At 34.6% G+C, this 13,242-nt stretch overlaps 1 protein-coding gene across 1 annotated transcript; it reads right to left on the bottom strand.

Annotated features, from left to right (window-relative positions):
- Positions 1-945: 945 nt before the first annotated feature.
- LOC142973705 (alanine--glyoxylate aminotransferase 2-like) lies at positions 946-7,567 on the bottom strand. Its single transcript, XM_076115665.1, has 10 exons — positions 7,409-7,567; positions 6,890-6,966; positions 6,445-6,563; positions 5,839-6,073; positions 5,105-5,198; positions 4,425-4,639; positions 3,288-3,507; positions 2,013-2,257; positions 1,510-1,684; positions 946-1,172 (listed from the first exon to the last, which is right to left on the bottom strand). The coding sequence occupies exons 2-10, from the start codon at positions 6,949-6,951 to the stop codon at positions 1,092-1,094; spliced, it is 1,446 nt and encodes a 481-aa protein (XP_075971780.1). The 5' UTR covers positions 6,952-6,966; positions 7,409-7,567; the 3' UTR covers positions 946-1,091.
- Between the last annotated feature and the right edge of the window lie 5,675 nt (positions 7,568-13,242).

Consider the following 13,242-nt stretch of genomic DNA (forward strand, 5'->3'; position numbering starts at 1 on the left):
GCCGGACAGCACAGATTTGAATGTTATTAAAGAGGAGTTAAAATCTGTTTCTATTCCTGTGATAAGAGTGCATAGGATGCAAAACAAATCCAAGAACAGTAGGAAGGATAATACTATGCTTGTACTTGTAGTGGTTCCGTATGATGAGAAAGGTAAAAATATATTAAAGCTTACTGAACTGCTCGGTCAACCGGTTGAACTAGAGCCTCCAAAAATTAAGTTGCGTCAGTGTCATCGCTGTCAAAGGTGGGGACATTCTCAACGCTACTGTCATGGCCAGATAAGGTGTGTAAAATGTGCTGAAGAGCATTCAACCAAGAAATGCGAGAAACCTTTTCATGTTGAACCAAAATGTGCCAACTGTGGTGAAGGCCACACAGCCAGTTACAGAAAATGTAAATATGCTTTCGAGTCCTACGATTTTCAGATGATGCAGGTCCTTCATCTTTTGATTCCTTGTTACAAACCAAATGAAATAGTGACAATGGATAATTATAAAACTTTGTACAAGAATGTTAATTATTCCAAGCCTACAAAGACAACTTAGTTTTAATTGACCAACTTTCTTCCTTTTTTATTTCATTTTCATATTATTTTATTAATATTAATATTGTGTCAATTATTCAAAAGCTATGTTTTAGTATGTGTACCTTTGTGATTTACAAAATATTTGATACAACTTGTAGGATGTTAATCATTTTTAATTAGTTTTAAAGTAGCTACACATAAATATATAAGTTTAAAATGCTTGGAAGGGAGGATCTAAAAAGATTTTCATCGGTATTATTTTTTTATGTTCTGATACTATGTTTTCGGTTTTTTCTTAATCTTAAGGCGTTTTGCTGGCTATTTTTGTTTTTTATTTTGTATGTGTGTGTGACAACGAAATTAAATAAAGTAATTGTGCACAAAATATCATTTTTATTGACCAATTTCCTTAAAAATATTTATTGCATTGATTTTGTTGGTCTTATTCTTTACTTTGTATTAAGTAACATAGTTATATTATAATAAACTTATATTAAAAAGATCTATATTTACAATCTTAATATTCGATAATACTTATTGCTTAGGAGTTTAAATTAATATAATCATGAACTTTTTATACTCTGTGTGATGTTAGTTTTTAGAACTGACTCGGTTTTCGCCTCGTCAATGGGGGTGACTAGAACCTGTAAAGAAGAAAATATTTTATTAGAATTGATTTGATTAGAACAAAATTATATCAGTCACCTAAGCCAGATGATGATTGATTGGTTTTAGATGATGAAATTGAATTAAATAGTTTCTGCTGTGCTTCTTTCTAAATCGAAGAATGTCCACTCTGTATAAGGGTTTATGTGCAGATTATCAATCTATATTACCGTTACTTACATCTAGGAGGCGTGCCTGTGTAAAATCAGGCTATTTAATATACACTGCCCAACCAAGAAATCGAACCTTGGACAGATCAACATAAAAATACTAAACCATAGTGAGTACTGTAATATAAAAAAAAAATATTCCTACCTCAAGTTTAAGATTGGCAACAGTTCTCCTTGTGCCGCTGAGCTCAGCAAGAACTCTGTCTAAGGTGTCGACCAGGCGGTCAGCGTCCTGCGTTGAGAACACCATAGGAGGCTTGAACTTCAACACGTTACTGTCCGGACCGTCACGACTTATTAAAATCTTCTCTTCTCTCATTCTGGAAAATAAATGATTCCGTTAGTATTTAGATAATTACTAAAAAGGCAATGTCTTAAATCTTTCCCAGGCACATTTTCTAATGCCGAAATATTGATTCAGAAACATTTATATCTAACTTACGTTGTATCCCACTACTGTAAAATTTAGGAAAATATTGTTTTCCATTGGGAATTTGATTAAGGAGTAGGTATTTGATAGTAGGTAGTTCATTATTTCAATTATTGTCTTAAAGTTTCTGTTAAGGATTTTATATCGCTATTGTATTGAAACTGGTAAGTTTGAGCTATCGGAAGGAATTTCTGTTCAATAAAGTTGAGAATACTCACCTATTAACAACATGTTTCGCTTCCGCAGTAGCCGGCGTCCTCGTCTCCCTATCAGTCACGAGTTCGACTCCCACAAACAGTCCTCTACCGCGAACATCGCCTACTAAACTGTGATTATGTTTCAGTTGTTCACAGCGGTTCAGCAAATGGTTGCCGACGCGATTCGCTCGCTCCATCAAACGCTCTTCTTCAATCACGTCGAGGACTGCGTTGGCAATCGCGCAGGAGACTGGGTTACCACCATACTGTAATAAATAACATATAACTTTAGTATTACTGCTATAATTTTGTCTGGTAAGATTGTTTTCAGAGTAACTAATAATACAATAGTCATGATGATCATGCCTTAACTTATAATTATCTCAAAATACCCCTAACCATTTTTTTAGATTAGATAAAATGATTAGTCAGCAACGAGAATTTCTTTATAACGAATAAAATAAATAAGTAAGTACCTATCTGTCGTTGTGGGGAAAAATACTCGATAATATAACAGTTGGGGTCAAGATGTAGCCAAATGTTAGGTACATTTGGCTACATCTTGACCCCAACTCTCATTATGAGTAATCTGAGCTGTAAGGTGAAAAACAAGGACGTATCAACACAATCTTAGTAACACGATGTTTACGCAAGTACCCATCTACATGTTATCAGTCTGTTTTGCCAACAGTTCATTTCATTTAGCGGGCGAATATTAAAAATAGAATTTTACAGTTTAATTATCACTCGCGTCCTATGTTTAGAACAACGTTAATAACAATGTCAATAACACGACCGTGTTGTTTTTCATTACGACATCTTGCAATAACAATAAGTTCTTAACGCGATCCGTGACTGTCCGATAGTCTCGGAGATAAGCAATTTATTTTTTTATAAAAAAATAAGAGAAAGACGCTCTTTTAAGGTTTAATGATTCTAAAGTACTTGTACTAGCATTGTGTAAACAGAAGCCACATAATCATATGCTGCATTGAAAAAGTGCACGAGATTTTTCGATTTCTGCCATAACACGCACGAGAGTCGTGAGTTCGATCCCCACGAAAAACAATTACAAGTATGTATTTTCACAAATAATTCTCTGTTTATTTTACAAATTCTCCCTGACGTTAATTTATTGTGGGAGTTGTCTGATCGTTGTAAAAAATACTCCTAAAAAAGTTCCAATCCTTATCTTGTCTGGCTGACTTATCAAGTCTTACGAAATAGTTGCTAATCGCTTCAATGGAAAGTCACATAAACGATTACACTTATTACATCATAAAAATATTTAAGTACCGTATTAAAATACTCCACGCCAGTATCAGCGAAGCTCTTGGCAATTTCCGGAGTAGTGATGACAGCGGCGACTGGGTGCCCATTGCCCATCGGCTTGCCCATTGTGACGATGTCTGGAACAACGTCTTGGGTCTCAAACGCCCACATGTGGGTGCCCACACGACCGAATCCTACTTGGACTTCATCGGCTATGCATACACCGTCAGCTTCGCGGACATATCTGAAGGGAGAGAAAAATAAATAAATTATTTTCATTAATAATTGATAAGTATGTAAATCTAATAAGTTAGCTATCGTCTATTTAAAGTATGACAGGTAACTAAAGGTTATAAGCATATCCAGTACCTACATATGTATTTTATACCAAAGTCTAAGGGTTAGATCAAATCATTTACCTCGTCAGAATAAACTAGCAACTAAAAAGAATATCGCATTATACGCTACAGACTCCATCGTTCAGTGCAAAAGTCATTCACGCTTGCAAATAAATCGATCCAAACATAAGTGTTATAGGAACATAAGTATGTCCATAACAATACGATTGATTATTCTCAGCTTGCACTCAGTATGATAAAATATTTATTTATTCACATGGCAATATCACATGAAAGAAGTATCTATTAGTGCCTTATTGGTAATATTCCATACATTATCAGAGAGCAATTGTGTAAATGTTCCTATCTATTAGAATGCCCCAGCTAAATAGGGTACAAGGCCAATTGACTAATAATAACGGAATTAATTTTAGCCGCAACTGATAACATCTCATCTACTAATGATATAATTATAGACTGCAGGCAAAATAATACGACGGGCGGTACCTATAGTACCCAAATTTAATTCAAATACGCTGCTACTATTGTTCTACGTAACAATATGTAAGTATATCAACAACTCAAGGTGTATCGTCATGTTTACTGACACATTAAAAACTTCCGTAGCTTCCGTGTCAACATCCGACATATTTATAGATAGTTGTGTCCACAACAATATAAACATCTAATCAAGAATTTAGATGCTCTCCTTCTTAATATGATCTAACGGGAATGACTTGCAGTGTTTCACGGACACGTGTTAAAAATAAAGCTGCTCGACGGTATAAAGAAAGAGTGGCATAAATAATTTGTTCAGACTTACTGGTACACTTGTTTCAGGTATCCTTCAGGTGGGATGATTTGACCACCGCAACTTTGAAGGCTTTCAGCAATGAAGGCACATACGCCGCCATTTTTATTCTTGCTCTCTTTGCAGATTCTGCCGACTTCATCAGCGTACAGTTTTCCTAACTCCTCTTCATTCTGAGAGTCGTTGGGGTATACGTATTTCCCTCTGTATACGTCTGGTACTGGAGCCTGAATAACCAAATACAGTATTAGGAATAATCCAACCATCTAAAATCGATAACTTATTTTTATGACGACTCAAATGATACTCAAATGAATTTTAATTGACAAAAGTGCGCGAATGATAGGTAATAAAAAATAAGTAAGAAATATCCCTCGTCAACTTTTATTACTAATCAAACAACCCGAAGTATTTATTAGTTCATGAAACATTTAATTACTACGGAAAAGTATTCATCAATTATATTAAATGCCTTCATTAGGCAAAGATCGATCTGGTTATTACTATGTAGTCACACTAATCACGTTCGATCATGATGCAATAAGTTAGCAGAGATTATTTTTATCACCCCAACTAACTATCAGTATTATTAAAAGCCTCCAAATACCTAGCGATAAGAGAAGAGATAATGTGTGTCCATAAACTAATGTACTACGGAACTTGTGCAACCCAGTCAATATGTTCTAACTTACCACATGTACCCACTCTGGCTTCTCTGGCCCTCCGGGTAGGTTAAATTTGTAGGGAGACACATCAATCATAGACGTAAGATGGCCATGATATGCGCTGGAACAAACAGGCGCTAAGCACCCTAGTAACACTTCGACGAGCGAAGTAAGGACAAAAGAACCAAGACATCTACGTCACTCGCTTGTTGGCCAATAGTATAATCTCTTTGTTGCGAATAAATTGGACTCCTGACTGCAGCAATGTTACTTTTGCATTAACAGTCGATTGTAGAGTCAGGGAATTTATGGGTCACTTTCATCCGATATACGACATAATTACCACTTCATAGTGCTCATAACCGAAATACCACATTTTGTGCTGTTTGAAAGCAGTTTAGATGTAGTCAATTCAATCACGGACTGTTTGGGCAGCTAGCGTAAAACCGGCATGCAGTCAGCAATTAATGCGTTTTGACCGTTAATTTCCGATCGAAATTCAACCGTCAGCGGAACAGTACTTACTGGACAAGTGTTACATCTGTACTTTATCTACTAGTTAACACCACCAAATATGAGGTAAGTATACAAATAAATGTATTTTTTTATCAGAGCAAAAGTGACCCTTTTCCTGTCTCACCCAGTAATAATTTACCAAAAGTCAAGAGTCCGTACAAATGCCAACAATTGCAATATCATATGGAGTGAGTCTCATAATGGCCCGGGATAAGAACGGGGGGGTGAATAATAAAAATACTTACTGGTCTAAAGTTATGACATCCTCCTTCTTAGTGTGGATTCTGGCGAGTCTGAGAGCGAGATCGTTCGCCTCTGAGCCGGAGTTGACAAAGAAACACACAGAGAGTGGTTCCGGTAGTGTTTTTACTAGCCGTTCGGCCAGTATCACCAACTCATCGTGAAGGTAGCGGTTATTTGTCGATATTAACGACATTTGATTCCTACCAGCTTCAACGACATGAGGGTGACAATGACCAACTGTAAAAAAAATTAAACAGTGTAAAGATTTGTTAGGAAAACGTGTAACGGAAATCGGGCATCGATGTTAGTGGTCAAATGGGAGCAAAAAATCCGGCCTGTTGCGTTTCGGATTTGTACGACAAAAATGGGAGCAGAGGGCAAAGCCTATGCATTTTCAATGCAATCTGAGGATTTGTCTGCACAACATGCAACGAACAATGCGTTTGGAAAACCAAGAACTAAAAGGACCTCGGATAATAAATTGGTCCCTTGGGGTGACTTGCATTCGTCTCGCTTTAAAACTTTAGTCCAAGATAAATAGAGTACATAAAACCACGATAGCCGAACTATGAGTACTGAGTAGATACATCGAGTGTAATAAAACTAACCGTGTGCAACATTGTTGATGCAGTCCAGATATCTCTCGCCCGTCTCGTCATACATGTACTGGGCGACACCCCGAACAATTTTCAAGGGAGATGAACGGAAAAATAGTTGGCAAGCAGCGCTGTAACAACGACATCACAGTAGAATATATCTAAAAAAATTCTATGAAAAATAAATAATTTCTATATTGTACAAAGCTAAGTGCTGTAAATATTCGGGTGATTTATTTAGCTCAACACTTCGTCAAAATTGTCAATACCATAATAGAGTTCTTTCTCTTCAAAAAGGATCAGTAATCCATGCTTAGATCAAAACATATATATACCCAAGTAATTTGGCGTCACATGGCTGGCATGTAATTGATTGACCATTTTCTGTGATTTGCCGGTGCCGGAAGAACACAGGACTTATAGCGATTTAAATATAAAATAATGAATTTGCACTTACCCAACATGCTTTTCACGAAGTCTGATTGTTTCTGATTTGGGCATCGATTGAAGGTAAGCCATTTTTATTTGTTTTGTCTGAAAACCAGAAAATAATTGAAACCTTGGCCTTTAAATTAAAACCACACATGTAAATGTTAAGAGCTTACAACAACGTGAAGTCGGTAAAGCTTATCCAAGATAGGAAGATGTGTTGATAACTAAATATAGAAACTGCATCAATTGACCTCAAAGGGTAGAAGTGCACTGTGAGAACTGGCGGCTCTCCAAAAATAGAAACTACTTAGTAAAAGATTATACGGCCGCTAATGGATCGCAAACAACAATTAAGATAATCCCTTTATCTAAGGTGTCTCTAAATACCGGCCTAACCGATGATCTCTACATTTAATACTGATAAGACGGATATTTTCATATGGTAAGGCTAACTTATTAATTAAAATAAATTAAGTGCTAAATAAAGAAGATTAAATAAAATATTAACAATAAATAATAAAAATAGAAATAAAATAACACTTACCGGTTAAACTAATATAAACTATTGCACGGGTGTGTCTATTGTTACGTTTGTTAGATCAAACGTTACGTGAAGCGTCACGTTCAGCGTACGAGTAAAAATGTTAGAAACAATTTTGGTGTTGACGATTTTATAGCGGCAGGCGGGTGCGCGCACGCCCTCCGCGGAACCAATGAGACAAAACCGCTCGTATTATCAGTGCAATAGCGTCGAGATAAGCGTACATGATGACAAAAGTCACCGACCACGCGGCCAGCGTCATGCTGCCATAGGACGAGCGCATGAGCATTTAAGGCGAAGACGCTCTGCACCGAGTATTATTTTTTATTTATGAAATCAACGCCATTGTTCATCAGGATGTAGAGTGTTCACTTTCGACTTCCACGGAGTTTATGTTGTCGGAAATGTGTCCACTGTAAAAATAAATACGACCTTTGTATGAACGCAGACGTTGTAGCAGGGTTTTAATGTTTCAGTTGCAGTTTCATCTGTATATTAAATGCATAGCTGAAACTTAAAAATAAAATAATTTCACGCCATTAAATCTCTAATGTCCATGAACGACGAACGATTAATATAAACATAAAAAAACTCGCCTTATAAATTATACATAGGTACAATGCATTTATATTCCTATGGCAACTAAAAAAATGTTTGAACCTTTTATTTTTTATTCGTTTTTTCTAAAAAATTGAATTAAGCCATCAGTAGAATTAACATAGTTTGATAGTAGATGTAATAAATTTCTACATAAATAAGATAGTAGGTAGCAAAAAAACACCTTCTTTACCTACCCGTTTAAACCTGCCGACTACTTACTTATACCTACCTTATTTTTCTTTAATGAACTAATTTAGTGGTATGTATTTTGTTAAGTTAAAATTCAGATGCTAAAACCAAGTTTATATTTAGTTCTCTGATAAACTAAGATAAAAGAATCTATTAAGTATTCACTACACCTGAATTTTGTATAACCCAATTCTCTATTGCAAATTTTATACGAATGCATTATTTGCAATTGAGAGAGTAGATTAATGAATGACAATTCATTTCTTAATCTACTCTCTTCCGGCCAAATTCGATCAATTTACACACCTAGCATTAATTTTTATAATCTACTATCAGTGGTTTACATGAAAATATGATATTAAGAACACATTTAATAATTAAGCTAACATGATAATACAATATTTGTAACTCTTAATTAAACCGCGATTAATAAATTTATCTAAATTCAACAGCTTTCTTATGCGTGATTTTAAGGAAACAATTTTATTTGAAGAACGATGTAAATAATTCTAATTAATTACTCCTTATATTTCGTAATTGTAAAGCAAACAAGCTTTATTATTGTTGGTTAAATAAATACATAGATATGATCTCCTTTGTTATTTACATAAGAGATTTTAGACAGTGCATCTGTTACATGTTGATTCTTTATCGTGCAATATAAGGGTATATCAAAGTCAAATCTGAAATGTCATCGAGATACAAGATTTCGTAAATTTAAGTATTCAGAATGACTGGCAGACCTGGGTGAGTCAAGCGACCCTATCGATTTATCTTGATGCTAATTATTACGTCAGTAGGCGCAAAGGAGGAATATACAAATTATATGAATCATATTTGGAAAAGTATTTTGATGTAATAGCAATTTATAATACTCATTAAGTGAGCTTATATATTTTTTCCATAAACATATATTTTTCCGACCTTACATATCTCTATCAAAATAGAGCAAGTAGTAGATAGTGCACACACTGTACCAGCGATATCGTAAAGTACCTAATAGTAGCATTAAACATTGCTTCGACAAACATAAATATTATGTACCCATGTGTAATATAATATTTGCGGAATATTCCACCTCCATGTTAAATACACTTACACAGGGTGTTTTGTTTAAAATGCGCACTAACACATTTGGATTACATCCTTTTTCGTACGTTTCACGGAAATGAAAATGGTGAAATGGATTTTTAACGCGGCAAAACATTTGTTTCCTAATTTATTTCTGCTCTGCAAATTTCCGTGATTTACTTTATGTTTCCAATTAAGGCAGCAACCGCAAATAAAATTGTTTCGTTTCAAACCGTTTTTGAAAAAACGATTATATTGCAATTTATTTATTAGTCTATCTGAATGATCATGCTCATAACCGATAGACAGCTTATAGAAATTGAATATCAAAATAATATTTACAACCTTGTCATATTTTAATAATTACAATATATAGGTAACAATTTTATCAAAATCTGGCGACTATTGAGTAGATATCCAAGTGCAGTTATATGAACAACAAATATTTAAATCTAAGAGCTAAACAGATATTTTATGCAGAAATGTAAAAACGTGTTGAAAACAAAAGCCTTTCAGCCATGCAATTGAGTTGGTGATTGTTGGTAGGTAAGTACTCGGCAGTTTCCGCAGTTAATATTCTTCATTAAATATTATTCGCTCAATAAACGTCTCAGTGTTTTTCTCTTGTTCATTGATAGCCTTAAATAGTTTCAATTTCAATTCATTATTATTTAAACACGAACACCAATAAACAGACGTACAACGTGTGTTTGCGTCAAATATGACATGTTCAATAACTTTAGTAAATACATTCTACGTCAACGCAAGGGTACATAAACTAATTTTGTACGAGCGACTGTTTACTTTTGCGTTTGTAGATGCATTAAACTGTTATATTAGGCAAATAAATGCTATATTTGTCTTTAATAACGCCCTTGCGCTGTGAAACAATGAGGCTCTGAATTACTATTAGGCAGATAAGTGACACATAAATGAACAATATTAGGCGTAGTTATCACTTGACAACTAAACAATAAACTACTGTCTTGTAATTTGTAATTGGTGGATTAAGGAAATTTTCTAAAAAAATATTTACATATTATCTAGGCACGTTTTAATGATAATTTTTGTTTTCGGTACAACAGTAATGTAGTCGCTAAGCAAAATGTTTTGTAAGATACTTTCGGCACTAAGAAAAAACATATTAAGTACCTAGTACCTACCTACCTACCTATTCACTTATCAAGTTGTTTAGTTATAAGTAGATACACATTGCTCCGCGGCGAATTGAACTCACGCTACAGCAGAAGCCAACTAACCACTGCCCTATACAAGTATACATACGTATGCAACTGTTCTATACATCAATTATGTTTTTATATTTTTTATTAGACTCCACGGATAAGTTATATATCTATCTACTGATTAAGAACAACGTAAGAATGTCCAGTTTACACATGAAATACCAATTGTTACCTTAGCCATGAAATGTGTGAATGGATGTGATTGGTTACAATTTTCAGGTTCAGAACCTGTTTTTTTGTTCGTACTTAGTCTCGGTCTTCAGGAACCACATATTGTTAAGCTACGTGAATTAATCAAAGTTACCTAAAATACGAAAGAAAATATTCGTAATTGTCCTTACCTTAACCGGTATCATTGCATCGCCATGCATCGTCCTTTAGATTACAATGTTGCATCGATACAATCTTGTTACTTCATTCGATAGCGCTTCAGTCACTAAGATAAATACTAACATCTCAATTGTACCTATTTTAGGACTTGTAAAGTTATTCCATGTAGATAGCGAGTGATGTCGATTAGATATTTAGTTCACATGCTTCACGTATTGCGAGAATTTCGAGTTTCTCACATTTTTGGGTAATATGAGATGCGGCTCACGGTTTTCGATGTTGAATAATATCTTAATAAGCGCACACATTTCAGTTGTACTGAACCCTTGGTGTTTACTAAAACTAGTTTACCCTTCATGGTGAATAGGTAGGCATGTCATCATGTCAACTCTTGAATGCTCGTATGAATCTCTAACGCATAGGTAGTTCTAGTAAGAGTTACCTAATTACAGGCATTTAATTTGTAGGCATCTATTAGATGTCCACATTTAATACCTACAGTGATAAATCTATTATCACCTGCTAGTAAAATAGCGATAAGATTAGACGTATTTTTTCAATAAAAAATCATGTTTGTTTTTCTAATACTTAACCAGTTCATTTCAAAAATACCTATTCCTCTATCTGATGTTTATGAGAAAAATCTATGCAAGTCATCTATTTTTCAATGATATTGTTTGCTGGGGATATAGTAGGTGTGTAGCAATTGAGGACCTGCGTACTTGAAGTTAATTGTAGTATTTGATAGCATTTTATCACAATGAGTAGTATTTAGATAGAGAATGTAGGCGTTGTTTTGCTGACGCTCGTACGCACGCCGCCACGAGTGTATCACGCCGAGTTTCGTGCGTAACATGCGACCATGCGACCCACTGCCTGCGGCGACAACGTTATCGGTGTTCCACCTTACACGACAAATCTACTGCTTGATACACTTCAATTTTAGTAATCCGTAGTGGATTATACAAATTTGTATGTTGCTACTCACCACGGCGTAAAACAAGGATTAGTAGCGTAATAGCGTTTAACGTAGTATCTATGTTAAATCAAAATCGTTCTCGACTTACCAAATTTATCTTTCTTATGTTTGAAGCCCGACTCCATCGATTGTTCCACGTATAATTCTTGCGTTCTTTACTTACTTACCTCCATGACTTTAAACTTTTGGAGTCGCTGCTGCTCTAAATAGAGCTGCCTTTATTTAAAAAGAGTTTAATAGCATTGGCCAGTTTTAACTCAGTGCAGTAGTTACAATTATGGAAGTTAAGAATCAATTAAGTTTACCGCAACTAAATCTAGGTAGGTACCTATATAAATTTTAAGGGCAACTTACTGCTAAAACTAGGTACATTTGAGATAGAAATTGTGCCTTACCTCCTACTTATTTCTACCTAATTTAAATGATCGCTCTTGACCGATGAGTGTTTATCGCCCAAACTCAATTTACGTCATAGTTTGCACTCAAATTATCTCATTTATAACAATGATAACTTAATTATGAACCGCGACTTTACTTATAATTACCTAAGTAAATTAATTTTAGTCGCATGATATCTTTGCACCTATGTAAGTACTTACATAGGTAGAAAAATTGTTACTAGGTACTTAGGAAGTAAACAATTTATCTTGATGATATGATATGAATGGACTTACGATCTAAACCCTCCCACCTTTCGCGAGGAGACCTTCTTACCCAGTAGTGTGATAGTAATGAACTAAGAAAAAAAGGGGAATTTATCTAGGCAAGTGGAATTCTTATTTATGTGATATAATACATTTATATTATTTTTTGTGAACCCTTATCATTATTTAACTTTCTGTAAAAATAATTGCTTGTTACCACCGAAAAACATTTTCGCTTGCAAAACAAACACACACAAGAAGCTACTTTCGTCTTGAATTAGATAAAATTAAAACAACACAGATAAGTCTATGGAAAGATAATATTTAGTTTTATCCAGTTGAAAACGATTGGGTGTAAAATCAAAGTTCAGTTTCTCCACACACGAGATTTTTGATAAAATCAGACAAAGTTAATTAAGCCTGAGACATTTAACCTATAGCTATATTGGTAATATTAATTCCGTAACATCGTATCTAATTATAATCTGATGTCGGGAAGGTTACCTACATATGTACACATAATATATTATCTAAACGCATTTAGTATTAGTAGTAGTTATCAGCATTCGGAAACAACAACAAAATAATAGCAAATTGGTTAGAACCAAGATATCGTTAGTGTTGTTAATGGATAGGTTTTTAGTAGCATTTGCAAATACCTTCAATAAGCATAACCAAGCCCTGATACAAGATAGGACCATAAACTCCCACTTAAAAAAGTAGTTAGTAGCAAGTTAGTACCTAAGTAGGTAGGAAAACTGAGTTAGTTACATTCAAAAT

Source organism: Anticarsia gemmatalis, chromosome 6 (genome assembly GCF_050436995.1).
Source record: "Anticarsia gemmatalis isolate Benzon Research Colony breed Stoneville strain chromosome 6, ilAntGemm2 primary, whole genome shotgun sequence".
NCBI lineage: Eukaryota > Metazoa > Arthropoda > Insecta > Lepidoptera > Erebidae > Anticarsia > Anticarsia gemmatalis.

Coding starts and splice junctions, on each gene's coding strand:
- LOC142973705 (XM_076115665.1), bottom strand. CDS start 6,951: ATGGCTTACCTTCAATCGATGCCCAAATCAGAAACAATCAGACTTCGT. Junction 6,564..6,889: donor CTTCGTGAAAAGCATGTTGG/GTAAGTGCAAAT, acceptor TCGTTGTTACAG/CGCTGCTTGCCAACTATTTT. Junction 3,508..4,424: donor TACCTGAAACAAGTGTACCA/GTAAGTCTGAAC, acceptor CTCTCCCTTCAG/ATATGTCCGCGAAGCTGACG.